This window comes from Rhincodon typus, chromosome 2 (genome assembly GCF_021869965.1).
Source record: "Rhincodon typus isolate 14 chromosome 2, sRhiTyp1.1, whole genome shotgun sequence".
NCBI classification, from domain to species: Eukaryota; Metazoa; Chordata; class Chondrichthyes; order Orectolobiformes; family Rhincodontidae; genus Rhincodon; species Rhincodon typus.
Genome location: NC_063333.1, coordinates 18913723 through 18936167, shown reverse-complemented (window position 1 = coordinate 18936167; position 22445 = coordinate 18913723). Strand labels below are relative to the sequence as shown.

General features: G+C 41.1%; 2 protein-coding genes across 3 annotated transcripts in view; one reads left to right on the top strand and one right to left on the bottom strand.

The window, feature by feature from the left end:
- LOC125486602 (limb region 1 protein homolog) overlaps window positions 1-19467 on the top strand; it is a 105547-nt gene extending 86080 nt beyond the window's left edge. The window contains exons 5-6 of the mRNA XM_048614770.1: window positions 2093-2165; window positions 19140-19467. Of these exons, the coding sequence (XP_048470727.1) occupies window positions 2093-2165; window positions 19140-19201 (135 nt within the window). The 3' untranslated portion in view covers window positions 19202-19467. The remainder of the gene's footprint in view (window positions 1-2092; window positions 2166-19139) is intronic.
- nom1 (nucleolar protein with MIF4G domain 1) overlaps window positions 1-22445 on the bottom strand; it is a 198335-nt gene that overhangs the window by 175084 nt on the left and 806 nt on the right. The gene's annotated exons all lie outside the window — the stretch shown is intronic.

Genomic DNA, 22445 nt, shown 5'->3' with positions numbered 1-22445 from the left:
ATAGGATGAATGCATAGTCTTTATCCCAGGGATAGGGAATTGAAACTGGGAGGCATAAGTTTAAGTTGGAGGGGATAGATTTAAGAAGGGACCTGAAGGGCACCTTCTTCACGCAGAGAGTGGTGTGTATATGGAATAGACTGCTGGCAAAAGTGGTTGAGGCAGGTAAATGGCAGCATGTAAAAAAAAACAAAACATTTGGTTAGATATGTGGATGGGAAAGGATTTAGAGGAATATGGACCAAATGCGGGCAATTGGAACTAGCTGAGTGGGTACCATGGTCAGCATGGACCAGTTTGGGCCGAAGGGCCTGTATTACTATATGACTCTAAGACTCTCTAACAAGGATGATACTTGCACATGCTATTAACATGTTTCTAAATTTTAAGTATATTGTAACCTTACATTAAAATAGGGACAGAATTGATCCATTGGGCAGACAATAAGATAGATTGAATGCAGAAACAAAAAGGAGGAAGCATTTATTAATTCATTCATGGGAAGTTGGTGTTGCTGGCTAGGCCAATGTTTATTTCCCATTCCTAGTTATGTTTGAGAAGGTGTCAGAGAGCTACCTCCTTGAACCACTGCAGTCCGTTTACATGACCACCTGCAAATTCCCCTCCAAGCCACTCGCCATCCTGGTTTAGAAATATATCCGTTTTCCTATGGAGTCACTGGAACAAATCCTGAAACTTCCTCCAATATGGCATCTGTCAAATAGAATGTTGCTGAATTGCAGCTGTGCGTTTTGCATGTGGTACACATTACCACTACTGAACTTATTGGTGAAGTGACTGTTTGTGGATGTGATTTTCTTCGAGCTGCACTCATCCAGTCTACTGGGGCATATTTTATCTCATACCTGGCTTGTATTTTGTAAATGGTTTGATAGGCTTTTGGGAGTCATGGGGTGAGGTACCAGCTGCAGGATTCCTAGTCTCTGACCTCTTGTAACAGCAGTATTTATATAGGTATTGCAGTTCAATTACTTGTCCATGGTATCCCTCGGATGTTAATATGTATACTTTTTACAGAAAACATACGAGCAGTGCAAGAAAGTACGTTTCAAATAAATTTCTAATAAAGGAGTCCAAAAATAATTTCTGGTGATGTTGAATGTAGTGAGCACATTGGTTAGCCCGCTGCTAGGATGTTATGTGCAATTCTTGTACAGTATTATAAAAAGGATAGTCAAGCTATGGATATTTTCCTGAAAAAGTGGTGAAAGCAGAGGTGTTTGAATATTTTTAAGCAGAGGCAGATAGATTCTTGTTAAGGAAGAGATGAAGGTTGTCAGGGGTAGGTGGGATTGGAGATTTGAAGCTACCAGCAGATCAGCCGTTATTTAATAGAATGGCAGAGCAGGCTTGAGAGGCTGAATAACCTACTTATGCTCCTAATTCATATATTATTATATGGTACGATTCACCTGAATAATAAACACCGAAGGAACTGCAGATGCTGTAAATCAGAAACAAAAACAGAAATTGTTGGCAAAGCTCAACAGGTCTGGCAGCACCTGTGGAGAGAAAGTCTGAGGAAGGGTGTCTCAACCTGAAACGTTAACTCTGCTTTCTCTCCACAGGTGCTTCCAGACCTGCTGAGCTTTTCCAGCAACTTCTGTTTTTGTTCCACCTGAATAATATTGGGTTTGAAATAATATAGCTGTGGAAAAAGACTGGAACAGTGGGCATGATAAATAGTTATGAAGTTCAAAAATAAGAGCAGTTTCAGGAAGATAGATAGTGTAAGATTATTTCCAAAGTTGATAAAATGGAGTTGAGTTATAGACACTGGTTATGATTGAAAGAAAATCTAGAGGAACTGTTTATCATAATCAAAGTTAGAAGCACATGACCCTTGAGCAAAGTGAGCGAAAAGCTAACTGAATAATATTTGAAAAGGAAGATGACAGAAGATACCTGGAGAGGACAGGCAGCTAGAATCCAGTGGCAACACTATCGCAAGGTCTGAATGGCTCCATTTGGGCTGAAAATACAATTATGCAGCAAATTAAATTTTCTGTGTTATTTTTAAATTAATGTCATAGTTTTTTTTTCTTTTTAATTGTATCTGTTAAATTTTTAGATCCTGGAAGACTTGGATGAACAAATCCACTGCATAATTCTGCAGGAAGAAGCGCTTATAAGGAGGTTAAATGGTATGTGAAACCTACAGGTAATTGTGGCTGATCACTGTGGATAACAGAAGGTGCCCTGAGAATTTAGAGAATTCATTGAGATGATAAATGATATGGGGCTCTTAGTTTTTAAGGAGTAGCCTGATTTATGTGAGAAATATGAGACTTCGTGATGGGATCAATGGTTGCCATTCCAGAATAGAAGAACAGAATGTACAATCAATTTCTATCATTGCATTTATTAATAGTTAATTTTTCCCCTGAGTGTTCTCTCGGGATTTAGGAAAGTTGTATCAAATTGCAGCCTTTGCTGTTACTTGGCTTGCTGAATGAAATGAGAACGGTGGAAGAGATGGAGCTATGTTTTTAGGCTGTTTTGTATATACTTGTCCAAGGCCTAGTTGAAGTAATTCAACTATTAATAAAAATATTGGAGTATTTTTGAACAATGCTATATGTATGTTGGCCCCTCCAGCCTATTGTGCTATTCAGTGTGACCGTGGCAGATTTGATTGTGGCCTTGACTCCTCCACTTTCTTGCTGGCCCCCAATAACCCTGGATTCCGGTGTCAATGAAAAATCTGTTTAACTTGTATTCAGTGATCCAGCCTCCACTACTTGGGAGACAATTTCAAAGGTTAACAACCCTCGGAGATGAAATTCTTTCTCTTTATTTTGAAATGGGTCCTCTATGGATGGAAACATCCTCTCACATCTACCCTGTCAAACCTCCTCAGAAGCTTAAATTTCAACAATATCACCTCTCATTCTTGTAAATTTGAACAAAAGTAGGTCCAACTTATAAAATCTTTCTTCCTAAGACTAGTACCTCATCCCAGAGAAGAGCCAAACAGCCAGTTCTCTAAAATGTTTTAAATGCAAATAAGATCCATATTTAAGTAAGGTGAGCAAAGCTGTAAATGATGCTGTCTCATTTGTTTTGTCTACAGTATTAGCAAGACCTCCTTATTTCTATAATCTGACCTTTGCAATAAAAGGCAATATTTCTTTTGCTTCATAATTACTTGATGTACCATTGTGATTCATATAGAAGAACACTGAGGACTCTTTGAAAAATATATTATTATTAAGATGAAACCTGTTTGATTTTCAGAACTATAAAAAGCCACTAGCAGCTCGTTTCACCTCATTGAATTATGCACACATTGATTAAGGATGGAAGTTTTCTTTTGTATCCTGATCTTGTTAAGTCTTTGAATCCTTCGCAGAATAGCTCAGCCATCTGGAGAATTTATGGGGCACTTATAACTTGTGTACTTTTCATCAAGTTCTACCTCTTGTTGCATAGATGCCAATCATTCCTGCTTTGTATCTCAATCGGAAAAGCATGCAAATCTTGTTCCAAGAGGTTCAAACCCTTATTTCTAAAGTTATTTTCCTACGATTGTCATCAAAGAAAAGGGAGAATCTCTGCAGTTCCATTTAAATGAGTTATTTTAAAATGTGAAAGTTCAATGTTGTTTACTTAATCAAAGCACAATTTGATTTTTATAGTGTTGTTGATATGGTAAGACTTACCCAGTCAATTACTGAAACAATTTTTTTTCGAACTGTTATCGTCCTCCACCTTTAAGAGTATATTGCTTCTGTGTGAGTTAGAGTCATTGAGATAAACACCATGGAAACAGAGCCTTTGGCCCAACTTGTCCATGCTGACCAGGTATCCTAAATAAATCAATTCCCATTTGCCACCAATTTGCCCATATCCCTCTAAACCCTTCCTATTTATATACCCATCCAGATGCCTTTTAAATGTTGTAATTGTACCAGCGTCCACCACTACTTCTGATATCTCGTTCCATACACACACCACCCTCTGCGTGAAAACGTTGCCCCTTGGGTCCCTTTTAATTATTTCCCCTCTCACCTTAAACCTATGCCTCTAGTTTTGGACTCCCTCCACCCTGGGGAAAAGACCTTTTTTATTTACCCTATCCATGCCCTTCATGATTTTATAAACCTCTATAAAGTCACCCCTCAGCCTCCGATGCACCAAGGAAAATAGCTCCAGTCTATACAGCCTCTCCCTATAACTCAAACCCTCTATACCTGGCAACATCCTTTTAAATCTTTTCTGAACCCTTTCAAGTTTGACAACATCTTTCCTCTAGCAGGGAGACCAGACTGAAATGCAGTATTCCAATAATGGCCTAAACAATGCCTGATCAACTGCAACATGACCTCCCAACTCCTATACTCAATGCACTGACCAGTAAAGGCAAGCATACCAAATGCCGCCTTCACTAACCTGTCTACGTGCGACTCCACTTTCAAGGAATTATGAGGCTGCACTCCAAAGTGTGTTGGTTGAGCAGCACTCCTCAGGAACTTAGCATTAAGCGAATAAGTCCTGCCCTGATTTGCCTTTCCAAAATGCAGCATCCCACAATAATCTAAATTAAACTCCATCTGCCACTCCTTGGCCCAGTAGCCCATCTGATCATGATGCTGTTGTACTGAGGTAATCTTCTATGCTGTCTACTACACCTCCAACCTAGGTGTCATCTGCTAACTTACTAATCATACCTCCTATGTTCACATCCAAACTATTTACACAAATGACGAAAAGCAGTGGACCTAGTGCCAATCCTTGTGGCATGCTGCTAGTCACTGGCCTCCAATCTGAAAGGCAACCCTCCACGACCACCCTCTGTCTTCTAACTTTGAGTCGGTTCTGTATCCAAACAGCTAGTTCTCCCTCTATTCCATGTGATCTAACCTTGCTAACCAGTCTACCATGAGGAACCTTGTTGAACGCCTTAGAGAAATCCATATAGATCACATCCACTGCTCTGTCCTCATCAATTCTCTTTGCTACTTCTTCAAAAAACTCAATCAAGTTAGTGAGACACGATTTCCCACGCACAAAGCCATGTTGACTGTCCCTAATCAGACCTTGCCTTTCCAAATACATGGAAATCCTGTCCCTCAGGATTCCATCCAGCAACTTGCCCACCATTGATGTCAGGCTCACCGGTCTATAGTTCCCTGGCTTTTCCTTACTACCTTTCTTAAATAGTGGCACCACGATAGCCAGCTTCCTGTTCCAACCTCGCCTGTGCTATCGATGATACTAATATCTCAGCAAGGGGCCCAGCAATCACTTCTGTAGCTTCCCACAGAGTTCTCGGGTACACCTGATCAGGACCCAGGGATTTCTCCACCTTTATGCATTTCAAGATGTCCAGCAGCACCTCTGTAATATGGACATTTTTCAAGATGTCACTATTTATTTCCCCACGTTCTCTATCTTCCATATTGTTCTTCTCAGTAAACACTGATGCAAAATACTCATTTAGTATCTTCCCCCATCTCCTGTGGTTCCACACATGAGTGGCCTTGCTGATCTTTAAGGGGCCCTATTCTTTCCCTGGTTACTCTTTTCTCCTTAATGTATTTGTAGAATCCCTTTGCATTCTACTTAACGCTATTTGCCAAAGCTATCTCATATTCCCCTTTTGACCTCCTGATTTACCTCTTAAGTACACTCCTCCTGCCTTTATACCCTTCTAGGGAATCACTTGATTTTGGCTGTCTATGCCTGACATATGCTTCATTCTTATTCTTGACCAAAACCTCAAATTCTCTACTCATCTAGCATTCCTTACACCTATCTGCCTTGCCGTTTGCCCTAACAGGAACATACTGTTTCTGGACTCTCGTTATCTCATTTTGAAGGCTTCCCATTTTCCAGACATCACTTTATCTGTGAACATTTGCCCCGAATCAACTTTTGAAAGTTGAACTTCTTGCCTCTTACCATCAAAATTGGCCGCCTTCTGATTTTAAGTTTTAGATACTGTCTGTGCTTTTGCATCACTATTTTAAAACAAATGGAATTATAGTCACCTGGCTCCAAAGTGCTCCCCCACTGACATCTCAGTCACCTGTCCCGCCTTATTTCCCAAGAGTAGGTCAAGCTTTGCACCTTCTCTAGTAGGTGCATCCACATACTGAAGCAGAAAATTTTCTTGTATATACTTGACAAATTCCTCTCCATCTCGGCCCTTAACACTGTGACAGTCCCAGTCCACGTATAGGAAAGTGAAAATCACTTACCATAACAACCCTATTATTCTTACAGGTAACTGAGATCTCCTTGTAAATTTGTTTCTCAGTTTGGCGCTGACTCTTGGGCGTGGGGGAAGGGGACGTGGAGCAGTCTATAGTACAATCCCAATAAGGAGATCATCCCTTTCTGATTTCTCAGTTCCACCCAAATAACTTCCCTGGATGTATTCCCAGGAATATCCTCCCTAAGTATAGCCGTAACATTATCCCTGATCAAAAACGCCACTCCCCCTCATCTCTTGCCCCCTTTCTATCCTTCCAATAGCACCCGTAGCCTGGAACACTAAACTGCCAGTCCTGTCCATCTGAGCTATGTCTGTGCAATTGCTATGATATCCCAGCCCCATGTTCTGAGTTTGTCTGCCTTACCTGTTAGGCCTCTTGCATTGAAATAAATGCAGTTTAATTTATCAGCCCTCCCTTGTTTTTTGTTCTTGCCAGCCCTGTCTGTTTGACTCCTTTTCTGAACTGTACCAGTCTCAGACTGATTTCTTTCCTCACGATCTCCCTGCAATCCCCAACCCCCCCAACCTTTAGTAGTTTAAATCCTCCTGAGCAGCTCTAGCAAATCACCCTGCCAGTATATTAGTCCCCTTCCATTTAGGTGTAATCTGTCCTTCTTATACAGGTCACTTCTACCCCAGCAGAGATTCCAATGATCCAACAATGTGAATCCTTCTTCCCTGGCCAGCTCCTCAGCCATGCGTTCATCTGTCCTATTCTCCTTTAACAGCTCTCATTAGTTCATGGCTGTGGGAGTAGTCCAGATATTACTATCCTCAAGGACCTAGTTTTTAAATTCCTGCCTAACTTCCTATATTCTCCCCAAAGAATCTCATTCTTTTTTTTTCCCCGAAGTCATTAGTTCCAATGTGTATGATAACCACCTGCTGGTGTCTCTCCCCTTTGAGAATATTCTGCACCCTCTCCGGGATATTTTTGATCCTGGCTCCAGGGAGGCAACGCACCATTCTGATGTCTCGCTGTTGGCTACAGAATCGTCTGTCTGTGCCTCTGACTAGAAAGTTCCCCTATCATAATTGATTGTTTGGAACCTTGCATACCCCTCATTACATTAGAGCCAGCATTGGTACCAGAGACCTGGCTGTCAGTGCTACGTTCTCCTGAGAGTCCATCACTCCCTACATTTTTCCAAATCAGCGTACTAGTTTGAGACAGGGATAGCTACAGGAGACCCCTGCACTACCTGCCTCCCTCTCCTACCTTTCCTGGAGGTCAGCCATCTATCTGACTGTATATTTAATTTATCTTCCTCCCTGTAACTGCTATCCATCACAGCCCCTAGCTCCTGTAAATTCCTTGATGCGTGTAACTGCTGCTCTAATTGATCCATGTGATCTGATAGGGTTCACAACCAAACACACTTCCTGCGGACTGCAGTGATCAGCAACATGGAAACTTTCCCTAATCCCCCACATCCAACAGGGAAAGCACATCGCTGTACTAAAGGCCATCTTTGCACCTTAACCTTTGCAGAAAATAGCACAGTCTTACTGCTCTAAAAACGCTATTCTGGGTTAGTTTAGTACCTAAATTTTTGTATTTTTAAAGTTTAATCAAGAGACGGGATTTCAGTAACAACCTATAATCAAATAAAAATCGCACTCTACTAACTAGTTTGGAATTACGTTTGGTATGGACTGGTTGGACCAAAGGGTCTGTTTCTGTACTGTATGACTCCAGGACTCTCTTTACAAAAGAAACACAGTAAGGGTTACACTTAGCTGCTTCCCTGCGGTGAACTCCCACACAAGTTTCTCCAAGGTCACTTTTGAATTTCGCTGTTTGTTAATTCTTCTTAGATCAAACTCTGATGTCCAGAGATACTTGAAACCAGGCAGCACAGGCAGCAACTTTGTATTCACTGCTGGATCAGACAGCAGTGTAGGTTTCTTTCTCTGTTTGAATCTCTTTCCATGTGCCTTGTCTGTCTTGCTCCTTTTTAAAGTACTGTTGTTATGTCCATTTTGTGCTACCTCATAGAGGTTAGTGGCAAAAAGGGCATGGAGCTGTCCTCAATTATACTCCAACATCTAAGTTAAGTTCAGTGGAGGAAATTCCAAGACTCTGCTTCTTCAAGGGCTCTTAAAAATCTGGTGTTGTTCAGGCAATGGAGAGCATTGCAAATGGTAGTATCATTGATGCAATGTAATCAGTTTCTGGTTCGTGGGATATACACTAATGATATTGTCAACCTAATTTTTAAAAAGTTGTTGTCATGATACTGTCCGGATCTCTCTTGACTTTCATTTTTGAAAACATTAATAATTTGAGCAAAATACTTCCAGTCAGCTACTAATACTTCAAATATTCCGGGAAAGCAATTTTAAAGAATAAAAGTGGCAACATATTTTATGTGTAGTTAAAAACAGAAGTGATTAACATTTTAGTTACGGTGACGAATATGAGAGGGGCAGATCTTTGCATCAAGAGGCTCCTTCCAACTTAACTTATCAGTTCTTCTAAGTTAATCATGGTTAATAGTAGATTTTTAGTTGTGTGATACGTCCATTGAGTTGCTTTAATGGTGGCCCCTAAAGCGCACAGAATGGGCAAAAGAGTGGCTTTACCATTGTTACCCATGTCCTGATGACAAAATTGGGAAAAAAAGCCTGTCTTTAAAAATATAAGTAAATGTAGCTTACTGTCCAGAAAACATGGTGGTTGATCTGTAAGGACAGAATTGTTGATGCATGTATTTTCAGCTGATAACTTCTGTGCAACACCAAGCAGAAAAATAAAGTTTTGTTGACAAATATTTAACTTTGGATGGCTTTGTGCACTGTGTTGTGCACGTCCTCCACGTATGGATAAATAAAAGACATTGTGAGGCTTTTAGCAGGCTTGTTAAATTTTCCATTATATTCAACTTGTATGTTACAATCCTGGTGCAATCACTGGGTTAAGGCCAAAATATTTTATTATGAAGTCATGCAAGTAACTGGTGTTCTGATATATAATGAATACATTCTATTTAAAGTAAAATGAAAACACAGATCCAAGAACTGATGGCAATTAAAGTTACCATCTTTAGAAACGTAGACCTGAGACTTAGATTGATTTTGATTTTGATTTTGATTTGTCACCAACAAATGAAGATCAACTGATTTTTCACAACTTTGAAAATGTAAGAAGTCCTTTATCAGTACCTGTTTGATGTCTGCTAGCCACTGCCAGGGTCATTTGAAAAGATTTTTTTGAGAAAATTTTGGAGTACCATGTTTATGTACCTGAGAAGGCATAACGCTATAGGAACATTGAACATAGGAGTAGAACTAGGCCATTCATCCCTTCCTGCCTGTTCAGGACTTCAGTTCGATTAAGGTGATTAGTCATTTAAATAGGGACAAGGGAGTAGTGTGTGTTGAAATGGAAATTTAGTATGCAAATGCATATGAAATGTATTTGTGTAATAGGTGAAGCCCTAGGAACCTGAAAAAGAAATAACCTGTTAGTAAACCATTCTTGCAATTTAATTCACTCCAAAGAGAAGGCATTTTGTATTCCATGTATGTTAACCATCACTGCATACAGACGTGGTCTCAAAGTCAGAGATGGGTAATTAGAAAGCAAGTACAAAGTCCCAGACATGAAAGTCCCCATCCCTGGGTATGTCCTGTCTCAGTGGCAAGACAGACGATCCAGTGTCGTGGCAATGTGGTATACAATTGGGAAAAAGGGTTGCCCTCAGAGTCTTCACCTTTGACTGTGGACCCCATGATGTCTCATGGCATCAGATCAAACCTGGGTAAGGAAATCTCATTCTAATTATCAACTTCCACCCTGCTGAGCTGATTAATCAATTATCCCCCGCATTGAAAACGACTTAGAGAATGCACTGAAAATGGCAAGGCATAAAATGTATCTGGGTGCAAGACCTCAAAGCCCATCACCAAGAATGAATTGGTACCAGCATGACTCACTTAGATGGTTGAATGTGGTAGGACATATCTGCGAGATTAGGCCTGTGGAAGGTAGAGAGGGAACCAACTTCAACTTCTTGACCTCAGCTTCCCGAATCTACCCATTACAACACATCTATCTGTGACAAAATTGGTAGGAAGGAAACACCACGCGGTCCTTCCAGAGGCAAAGGCTCACCTTCATTTTGGATATACCTGCCAACTGTGTGGCCCTACCACCATCTAAATGGGAAAGAGTTTGAAGCGATCTAGCAGTTGAAGTCTGGGTGCCTGGGTTAAATATCCAAGGGTACCAGACTATTCAGAAGGACAGACAGGAAGGTAAGGGAGGTGGTGTAGCCCTGATATTCAAGGATGCCATCAGGGCGGTGCTGAGAGATGATATAGGTTCTATGGAGAATGAGATTGAATCCATTTGGGTGGAAATTAGAAATTCTAAGAGGAAAAAGTCACTGATAGGCGTAGTCTATAGGCCACCAAATAATAACATCACGTTGGGGCGGGCAATAAACAAAGAAATAACTAATGCCTGTAAAAATGGTACGGCAATTATCATGGGGGATTTTAACCTACATGTAGATTGGTCGAACCAGCTCGATCAGGGTAGCCTTGAGGAGGAGTTACATGAGTGTATCCGTGATAGTTTTCTTGAACAGTATGTAATGGAATAAACGCGGGAGCAAGCTATCCTAGACCTGGTCCTGTGTTATGAGACAGGAATAATTAATGACCTCATAGTTAGGGATCCTCTTGGAAGGAGTGATCACAGTATGGTTGAATTTAGAATACAGATGGAGAGTGTGAAGATAAAATCCAATACAAGGGTCCTGTGCTTGAACAAGGGGAACTACAATAGAATGAGGGAGGACTTGGCTAAAGTAAACTGGAAACAAAGATTTTATGGTGGGACAGTTGACAAGCAGTGGAGGGCTTTCAAAGTGCTCAGCAAAAGTATATTCCAATGAAAAGGAAGGACTGTAAGAAAAGGGGTAATCTGCCATGGGTGTCTAAAGAAATAAGGGAGGCTATCAAATTGAAAGAGAAGGCATACAAAGTGGCCAAAAACAGCATGAAACTAGAAGATTGGGAAAACTTTAAAGGTCAACAGAAAGCCACAAAAAGAGCTATAAGGAAAAGTAAGACAGAACATGAGAAAAAACTAGCACAGAATATAAAGACAGATAGGAAAAGTTTCTATAAATATATAAAACGAAAAAGAGTGGCTAAAGTAAACATTGGCCCTTTAGAGCATGAGAAGGGGAATTTAGTTATGGGATATGATGAAATGGCCGAGGCATTGAACAGGTATTTTGTATCGGTCTTCACGGTGGAGGACACTAATAACATGCCAGCAATAGACAAAGAGACGAAGGTAGGTGAGGACCTGGAAACAATTATAATTACGGAAGAGGTAGTGTTGGGCAAGCTAATGGAGCTAAGGATTGATAAGTCTCCTGGCCCTGATGGAATGCATCCCAGGGTACTAAAAGAGATGGTGGGAGAAATAGCAGGTGCACTGGCGGTAATTTTGCAAAATTCGCTGGACTCTGGGGCAGTCCCAGCAGATTGGAAAACAGCAAATGTGACGCCACTGTTTAAAAAGGGAAGTAGACAAAAGATGGGGAATTATAGACCAGTTAGCTTAACCTCTGTAGTGGGGAAGATGCTTGAGTCTATTATCAAGGAAGAAATAGCAAGGCATCTTGATAGAAATTGTCCCATTGGGCAGATGCAGCATGGGTTCATGAAGGGCAGGCCATGCTTGACAAATCTTCTGGAATTCTATGAAGACATTACGAGCGAGGTGGACAATGGGGACCCAGTGGATGTGGTGTACCTAGACTTCCAAAAGGCCTTTGACAAGGTGCCGCACAAGAGGCTACTGCATAAGATAAGCATGGCATTAAGGGTAAAGTATTAGCATGGATAGAGGATCGGTTGACTAACAGGAAGCAAAGAGTGGGGATAAATGAGTGCTATTCTAGCTGGCAGTCAGTGACGAGTGGTGTGCCTCAGGGATCGGTGTTGGGACTGCAATTATTTACAATTTATATAGATGATTTAGAGCTGGGGACCACGTGTAGGGTGTCAAAGTTTGCAGATGACACTAAGATGAGTGGCAAAGCAAAGTTTGCAGAGGACTGTGAAACTTTGCAGAGGAACATAGATACATTGAGTAAGTGGGCAAAGGTCTGGCAGATGGAATACAATGTAAATAAATGTGAAGTCATACATTTTGGTAGGAGTAATATTAAAAAGGATTAATACTTGAATGGTAAAAAGTTGCAGCATGCTGCTGTGCAGAGGGACCTGGGTGTCCTTGTGCATGAATCACAGAAGGTAGGTCTGCAGGTACAACAAGTAATTAGGAAGGCAAATGGAATTTTGCCCTTCATTGCTAAAGAGATTGAAATAAAAAGCAGAGAGGTTATGTTGCAGCTGTACAAGGTGCCGGTGAGGCCACACCTGGAGTACTGTGTGCAGTTTTGTTGGTCTCCTTACTTGAGAAAGGATGTACTGGCACTGGAGGGGGTGCAAAGGAGGTTCACTAGGTTGATTCTGGAGTTGAGGGGGTTGGCTTATGAGGAGAGACTGAGTAGATTGGGATTATATTCATTGGAATTCAGAAGATTGAGGGGGGATCTTATAGAATCATATAAAATTATGAAGGGAATAGATAAGAGAAATAGAGATGATGTTTCCACTGGCAGGTGAAGCTAGGACAAGAGAGCATAGCCTCAAGATTAGAGGGAGCAGATTTAGGACTGAACTGAGAAGGAATTTCTTCACCCAGAGGGTTGTTAATCTGTGGAATTCCTTGCCCAGTGAAGTAGTTGACGCTACTTCAGTAAATGTTTTCTAAAAAAAATGTAGATTTTTTTTGAACAATAAAGGAATTAAGGGATACGGTGAGAACGCGGGTAAGTGGAACTGAGTCCACAAAAGGATCAGCCATGATCTTATTGAATGGCGGAGCAGACTCGAAGGGCCAGACGGCCTACTCCTGCTCCTAGTTCTTATGTTCTTATGTTCTTATGTAAAGTGCCGTTGGCCATCAGCAGTAGTATGATTCTATTTAACCACCATCTAACCTGTGGCCTGGCGTACCTCCATTCTATCATTACCATCAAGGCGGTGGTCAACCTTGGCTCAATGAAGAGTGCAGGGGCACATTCCAGGAACAGTACCTTTTTTTAAAAAAAAAGAGTAAATGTTAGCTTCATGAAGGTACACCATAAGACTGCTTGCATGCTAAACAAGCATGCAAAGCTGACTAAGCTAATTGATCCCAAAAACAAACTGAAAATCTAATCTTGACTGTCCTGCCTCACCCAGTCTTGAATGAGTGTGGACAATTAAATAATCAGAAGGAACAGGAAGCTAAAGAAGTATGTGCATCCTCAATGGTGGCAAAGCCCAACTCCTCCGTGCAAAAGACATAACTGAAACATTTGCATCCATCTTCTGTCAGAAGTGCTGAATGGATGATCTGTAATGGCCTGTTCCTGAGGTCCTCAGCATTACATATACTAATTTTCAGTCAATTTGAATTCGTCCATATGGTATCAAGATGGTACTAGATACAGCAAAGGCAATGGACATTGACAACTTTACATGATTGGTCCCACAGACTTGTACTCCATAACTAGCTGTGCCTCTAGCTATGCTGTTCCAGTACAGTTTCAATACTCGCATCTACCTGGCAATTTGGACAGTTGATAAACTATGTCCTTTGGACAAAAATCAGTTGCAGTCTAACCTGGCTGATTACCCTCATGTCAGTCTATTCTTTACCATTGGCAAAATAACGGAAGATGCTGCTGATCGTTCTATCAAATGGCATTTCTACAGCAATGACCTACTTATTGATGCACAATTTATGTTCGGCCGAGGCCACTGGAACTCAATCATCTCAGCCACAGAGCATCACTGCAGAAATTCCTCGGGTTGGTGTCCTGGACCAAAATATCTTCAGTAGTTTCATCATAACCTTTTTTCAAGTGTGAGGTCAAAAGTGAGATGTTTTATTGCACAATATTCACCATCATCTGCAACTCCTCAAATGCTGAAGTAGTCCATGTCCATGTTTAGCAAGACCTGGACAACAACACTGATTTGGACTGACCAGTGAGAAGAAACATTCTTGCTGCACAAGTACCTGACCATGATCATCTCCCACAAAAGAATCTAACCATCTCCCCTTAATATTCATTAGCACTTACCTTTGCTGAATTTTCTACTGGTATTATCCTGGGGGTTGCAATAACTGAACTGGACTAGTAACATAAAGATGGTGGCTATAAAAGCAGGTCAGAATGATTGAATTCTAACTCCTAACTCCCCAAAGCCTGTTGTCTACTGCTGGTCACAAGCTGGGAATCTAAGGATTACTGCAAGTCCAACAGCACTTGAGCTCAATATCATCAAGGGAAAAACAGTTTGCTTCGTTGGTACCCAATCTGCCACCTTAAGCATGCACTTCCTCTCCTAGTGATGCACAGTAACAGGTATGTATATCATCTAAACTGCAGCAAAACCCTAAGGCTTCTGAGACATTACCTTCCAAACTTGTACTTAACCATCTGGAAGGAGGGGTTTTAAAACTAGAGGGCATGTTTATAAGGTGAGAGGATTTAGATTTAAAAGGGACCTGAAGGACAATTTTTTCACACAGAGGGTCGTTTGTATGTGGAATGAACTACCAGAGGAAGATACAGTTACAACATTGGACAGACGTTTGGACAATTACATGAATAGGAAAGGTTTAGAGGGGTTATGGGCCAAACAGTGGCAAGTGGGACTAGTTTAGTTTGGGAAACTTGGTCGGCATGAATGAGCTTTCTGAAGGGTCTGTTTCCATGCTGTATGACTCTGTGTCAAAGATAGCAGATCCATGGGAACACCACTACTTGCAAGTTCTCCTCAGAGCCATGCACCATCTCAAATCTAATTCCTTCACTGTCACTACTTACAATCCTGGAGCTTCCATCCTAACAGCACTGTGGATACACCTGCACGACGTGGATTGTAGCCATTCAAAAAAGAGCTCACCACCTTTTGAAGGACAATTGGCATTGCTGACAAGAATAAATTGTATTGTATACAGTTAGCCAATATCATGTGAAAAAATATTTGAAAATATGCGTACGAGAAGAAGAAAAGTGAGAACTGTGGATTACTTGAGCAAAGTACATATCCATGGAGGGCACGTATAAGTGAACCCTGTCTGCAACTGAGAAACTGAGCAGAAAACCATCTTGTTGCTAATAAAGGAACAGTTCAACTCAGCAAAAGTGACTCCAGGAAAAGTTATTTACCATCCAGTACTGCAAAACAATTTCAGTGAGAACCAAACATCCAGATACAACCAGTGAATATTTTCTTGACTTATTTTGTTTGTAATGTCTTTACCTCAGTTTTGTTGAGCACTTATAAAATTACACTTACATCTTGTGACGCAGTGGGTACTGTCTGTACCTCTGGGCCACAAAGTCTGTGTTCAAATCGCACCTGCCATCATGTCATTAGTATGTATGAACGGTTTGATAAAAATATTCTTTTTACAGATGCATTTTGGTTCAAATCACATCTTCATTGTTAATCTGGTTAAGGTTCTTGTGACATAGTGTACCTACCTCCAAACCCGGGGTACTCGGTTCAGCAATTACCCCAGAAGGTGATGACCACAGAGATGAGTCATAATGCATTCTAATAGATTGATTTGAAAATAAATAGATAAAAGATACATTTCCATTGTATTCCTGAGGCCTTCTGACATCATTAGAAACATAAGGCATCAGTTACACGTTAATTGAGTAATTTTCTGTTGAAGTTTTGCTTCAGTCAGTATTTTAGTCACCGTACTCCTTTAAGGGGCTCTTGTTTAGTAATTTTATTTATTTTATTATTGTTTGCTCAAAAGGATATAAAGATGCACTCACTGACACAAAAGACTTGAGACATAGCTGTAATGTTTTACTCTAGGAATGACACTCTTTCATGTAACAACTAGCTCTAGTTTCTTTCTTCACCAGCTGACTGTCATGAAGGAAACAATGAACAGGCAGTGAATTGGTTTGACTTATGACAGATGAAATTTAATGCTGATAACTCTGACCTAATACATTTTGGTGTTGTTATGATTAGTTGAGGATGAATAGGCTGATTTTATTCCTTTCCCATTCTTCATTTGACCACATCAAGTTTTGAATATTTAAAAAGATGTTGGACTGCCAATTATGTATGTACCCTATTTTATGCAGTCTTACAAGAAATTAGGCTGGCATGTATTATTTAAATATTAAATGTTAAAAATGTACAAACATGTTCTCATTCCCAGTAATGATTGCAGGCACAAAATCAAACAAGCATGTAGAAACAAAGAACTTCACCAAGTATTAGATGCTTAAACTTGGACAGTTAAAGAAGTTACAAATAAATTAAGTCAAGAAAAGATTCACTGATTGTGTCCAGATATTTGAGTTCTCACTGAAGCAGTTATTTTGCAGCAGTGGCTGGTAAATCCCTTTGCTGGACTCATTTATTGTTGGGTTGAACTGTTACTTTAACATCTTGTTTGCAACAAGGTAGATTTTCTGGCTAGTTTCTAAGTTCCAGACAGGGTTCCCAGAAAGAGATTCAAAAAGACTGTCCTGTGTCAATCTTTGTCTGCAACTTCAAATCCAGCAGTCACATGATTTATCTCCATGTCAGTTGGATGTTCCAAAAAGAAGTTGATCAATTTCTCTTAGAAGCCAAGGTGAGTAATTTTCTTATCCCAGCCATTAATTCCTTTAATGATCCACCCTCCAGCTTGATTAGTAGGGAAGAGTCATTTCACATATTGTTGGGTTGTTTCTGTAGAAATGTCATATGGTGACACAGTGATGCAAATTAATTTTGAGTTTCAGTCAACTTTCTTTTGAAGTTAAAATCTGCATTTTAAACAGTTCAAGGAATGGCAACGGCTGATAAAATTGGATCTTAATACTGGACATGAGTGCATCTCTATAGCAATAGAAAGAATGAGGAAAACAATATTGCAATTAAAAATATTTGCAGGAACAGATGGATCTGGGAATAGATGCACTAAATCGTTGAACATGACAAGACGAGAAAATGGTTAATAAGGCATATGGAATCCTCTGCTCTTGTGCCAGGTCTTCTATTAAAAAGCCATGAAATTATGATGAACATTTGTAAAATTCATTTTCAGCCTCAACTGGACTATTGCATTTAAATCTGGTTTGGCGCGCTTTAAGAAGAATGTGAGGTGAGAGTGACAGCCCTTGGCATCAAGGCTGCATTCGATGGAGTATGGCATCACAGAGCCCGAGCAAAACTGGAGTCAGTGGCTATCGGGGGGCAAATGTTTCTCCAGGTAGAGTCATACCTGGCACATAGCAAGATGGTTGTGGTTGTTGGAGGACAGTCATCTCAACGCCAGGACATTTCTGCCACGAGTTTATGAAGGTTGCATCCTAGGCCCAACCATCTTCAGCTGGCGTTACCATCACTGAATCTCCCACTATCAACATCCATGGAGTTACCATTGACCAGAAACTCAACTGGACTCACCACATAAACACCGTGGCTACAAGAGCAGCTCAGAGGCAAGGAACACTGAGGCGAGTAACTGACCTCTTGAGTACCCAAAGCCTGTTCATCTACAACGCACAAGTCAGGAGTGTGATGGAATACCCCCCACTTCCCTTGATGAGTGTAGCCCCAACAAGAAGTGGGACACCATCCAGGACAAAGCAACTTGCTTGATTGGCGCCGGGTCCATAAACATCCACTCTCTCCACCAACGCTCAGTAGCTGCAGTGTGTACTATCTATGAGGTACGCTGCAGAAGTTCAACAAAAATTCTTAGACAGCATCTTCCAAGCCCATGATCACTTCCATCTAGAAGGACAAGGGCAGCCGATACATGGGAACAGCACCACCTGCAAGTTTCCCTCTAAGCCACTCACTATCCTGACTTGGAAATATATTCCCAATCCTTTACTGCCACGGGATCAGAATCCTGGAATTCCCTCCCGAAAGGCATTGTGGGTCAACCTACAGCAGATGGACTGCATTGGTTCAAGAAGGCAGCTCATTGCCACCTTCACAAGGGAAATTAGGGATTGTCAATAAATGTTGGCCAGCCAACAACGCCCATATTGGGCAAAAAAAAGTGTGCCTGTTGGAGAGAATATGGGGAAGATTTATGAACATATTTCCAGAATTGAGAAAATAGTCAAATGAATAGATTGATAAAGTTTGGGCTGTCCTGTAGAAGAGAAGGTTGAAAGGAAATTTGATCGGGTGCTTTAAAATCATGAGAATTCTGGACAGAGTAGATGGCAAGAATTAATCCCATTAGTGGAAGGGTTTACAACCAAAGGGGACAGATTTAAGGTAATTGGAAAAACAGCTCGAGGTGATTTGAGGATTTCTTTAATGCATTAAATGGCCTGGATCTGGAATTCACTGTTAGTAGTGGAGGCAGATTCAGTCGTGGCTTAGAAGGGGAACTGGATAATTATCTTTAGAGAAAATGTTAGCAGGCCTTTGGGGAATAGGTGGCAGAGTAGAACTAGTTGATATGCTTTTACTGAGAGCTGGGACAGGCATGGTGGACCAAATGGTGTCCAATTTGTATGATTCTATCTTAATACAATGTCACGATTAATTCATTCACCAAAGTGAGCTGCAAGGCCATTCTGTGACAATTAACTGTTTATTGAGATGATCAGTTCCCCTCTGTTTGAAGCCTCAATCAGTGGCCTGAACTTGCATGTGACATTATAGACTAAGCTGTGGTGACTTATTTTTCCTGTTGCTTGTGAGGCATATATAACATTTTTGACAATTTCAATGTATGTTTAATAGGTTGGACAATAATGTGATTTATCTTATATGATGGACATTTCTAATTACAAGAATGTGTTTTTTTTTTCTCTGCCTATAGCTATCAGTTCTCCCCGAGTTCAAGAGGCACTGGGTGTGGCGGGATCAAAAACACTTACTTGATCAAAGACATTTAATTTTCATTACCTATTCAATGAAGATGAAAGGTTGTTGTACTTTATGCCAGTTACAGTGTTAGGAGTGAACTAATTGGTGTCGATCTGCCAGTTGCCTGGGGGTGTCAGCAATCTAACCACTTGGATGCTTTTCTTTGAGCAACTGAATCTGTGCCTCAGAACTGGGCAGATAACAAAATTAAACTGTTAAGTGATTTTAAATGAACTGTGCAGTGGTTTTGATTGTGAGCATTAAATATCTGAACAAGCCCAAGCAAGTGAATTCTACAAATTTGTTGGTTGACTGCATTTCTGACATTTGAGTTTTGAGTGTGTTGGAAATGATTTGTAATTTTTGAAGTGAGAGATTGTTAGACTTCGCTTATAAAAACGTAGAGTCAGAAGGTTGTGAATTCTAGCGCAGATGAGTCTATTTTTAACCCCAGTCCACACCAGCCATTTATTGATTTCATTAAGTGGTGATACGTGCTTTGATGAAAGCTTACAACAAAATTTCAGACCTTTTGCTTTCCCTGAACTGTCTTTGTTCAATTTGCACTCTTTCAGATGATCTCACTAGTTTAGGCAAATTAATTGAAAACTGTTGTGCTCTAAAATTTAGTTGTGTAGTACTTTTATTTCTAACAAGCGTGCAGCTTCATCTACTTTGCCCAGGCCGCACATGGTACGTACGCACATTTATGGTTTGGGCTCTGTTTGGTGCATAACGGATATCTAGATCACATTCCATGGAGTCACGGAGATCAGTACTGGGGCCACAATTGTTAACAATATCTATTAATAACTTATGAAAGTGAAAGTTCAGTAGCCAAGCTTGCGAATGTCATAAATAGGTGGGAAGGCAAGTGATGAGGATGACACAGCGTATCTTCGGCAGATGGAATATAAAGTGAGATTGCAAAAGTGCACATGAAGAATAGAGGAGCTGAATGTTATTTAAGTGGCCATGCTAAATTGCCCATAGTGCCCAGGGATGTTTAGGTTAGGTGGGTTAGACATGAAAAGTTAGGGGAAAGGGTCTGGGTGGGATGCTGTTCGGAGGGGTGGTATGGACTTGGGCTGAATGGCCTGTTTCCACACTGTAGGGATTTTATGATCTATGATCTATGATAAAGACTGCAGACAGCTACAGCACAGAGGGATTTGGGAGTCCTTGTCCATTACTCATAGAGTCATAGAGTAATACAGCATGGAGACAGGCCCTTCAGCCCAAACTGGTCCATGGTGCTCATTCAGCAGATTTCCATTTGCCCACATTTGGTCCTTAGCCCTCTAAACTCTTCCCCATCCATGTACCCATCCAAATGCTTTTTAAATGTTGCTATTGTACCTGCCTCAACCACTTTCACCAGCAGTCCATTCAATATGCACACCACTCTCTTTGTGAAGAAGTTGTCCCTCAGGTCCTCCTTAAATCTATCTGCTCTCACCTTAAATCTATGTCCTCTAGTTTTCAATTCCCCATGTCTGGGGAAAAAGACTATGCATTCATCCTATCGATACCCCGCATGATTTTATACACCTCAATAAGGTCACCCCTCATTCTCCTACATTCCAGGAAATAAAGTCCTATCGTGGTCAACCTCTCCCTATTACGCAAGCCTGCTAGTCCTGGCAACATTCTTGTAAATCTTCTTTGCACGCGTTCCAGTTTAACTCTGTTTTTCCTATAACAGGGTGACCAACACTGCACACAATACTCCAAGTGTGGCCTCACCAATGACTTATACAACTGTAACAAAGTGTCCCAATTCCTATACTCAATGCCTCAACTGACGAAGGCCAGCACGCTAAATGCCTTCTTCACCACCCTGTCCACCTGTGATGCTGCTTTCAACGAACTATCTACTTGTACTCCTAGGTCTCTCCGTTCCACAACACTCCTTGGGAACTTACCATTTACTGCATAAGTCCTACCTTGGTTTGATTTTCCCAAGTGCAACACCTCATGCTTATCTGTATTGAATGGCATTGTCAATCCTCACCCTACTTCCCCATCTGATCGCAATCCCTCTGTAATTTTTGATAACCTTCTTCGCTATCAATGATACCTCCTAATTTTGTATCATTGGCAAACTTACTAATCATGCCTTGCACATTCACATCCAGATCATTTATGTAAATAACAAATAAGAAAGGTGCCAGCACCGACCCCTATGGCATACCACTCGTCACAGGCCTCCAGTCTGAGAAACAACCTTCTACCATCACCCTCTGCTTCCTACCATCGATCCAGTTTTGAATCCAATTAGCTAGCTTTCCCTGGATCCTATGCGATCTAATTTCCATGTCTAGCCAGCCATGCGGGACCTTGTCAAAGGCCTTACTAAAGTCCTTACAGCCAACATCCACTGCCCTACCCTCATCCATCCTATTAGTTACCTCTTTGAAAAACTATCATAGAATCCTGACAGCGTGGAAACCAGTCCTTCGGCCCAACAAGTCCACACCTATCCTTGGAGCATCCCACCCAGACACATCCCCCAATAACCCACCTAAGCTACACATCCCTGAACACTATGGGCAATTTAACATGGCCAATCCACCTAACCTGCACATCTTTGGAGGAAACCGGAGGAAACCCATGCAGACATAGGGAGAATGTGCAAACTCCACACAGACAGCCGCCCGAGGGTGGAGTTGAACCCGGGTCCCTGGCGCTGTGAGGCAGCACCGCTAACCACTGAGTCACTGTGCTGCCAAACTCTTAAAAGATTTGTCAGACGTGACTTTCCGCGCACAAATCCATGCTGACTAACCTTAATCTCAGACCATGACTATCCAAATGTTGGTTGATCACAAAAGGCTAGCTAAATTCAGTGGGTAGTAGGGAAGGCAAATGAACATTGACCTTTATTTCAAAGGGAATGAAGAATAAAAGTATGAAATGTTTTGCTAAAACTGTATACAGCACAAGTCAGACAAATACTGTGGACAGCTTTGGGTCCGTTACTTAAAGCAAGATAAGACTGGAATAGGAGGCAGCCCAGAGAATGTTTGTTAGGAAGATGCCTGGCATGGAGAGACCCTCTTATGAGGAGAGGTTAGGTAGGTTGAGCCTGTGCTCACTGTAGAATATAGAAGAATGAGACGTGACCTTATTGAAGCAGACAGGATTCTTAGAGGACTTAACAAGGTAGATGTGGACATGTTGTTTCCCCTTATGGGAGAGTATAGGACCCCCCAGCCACTTTGAGGGCAGCATGCGCTGGTGCAGACTGACCAGGCAT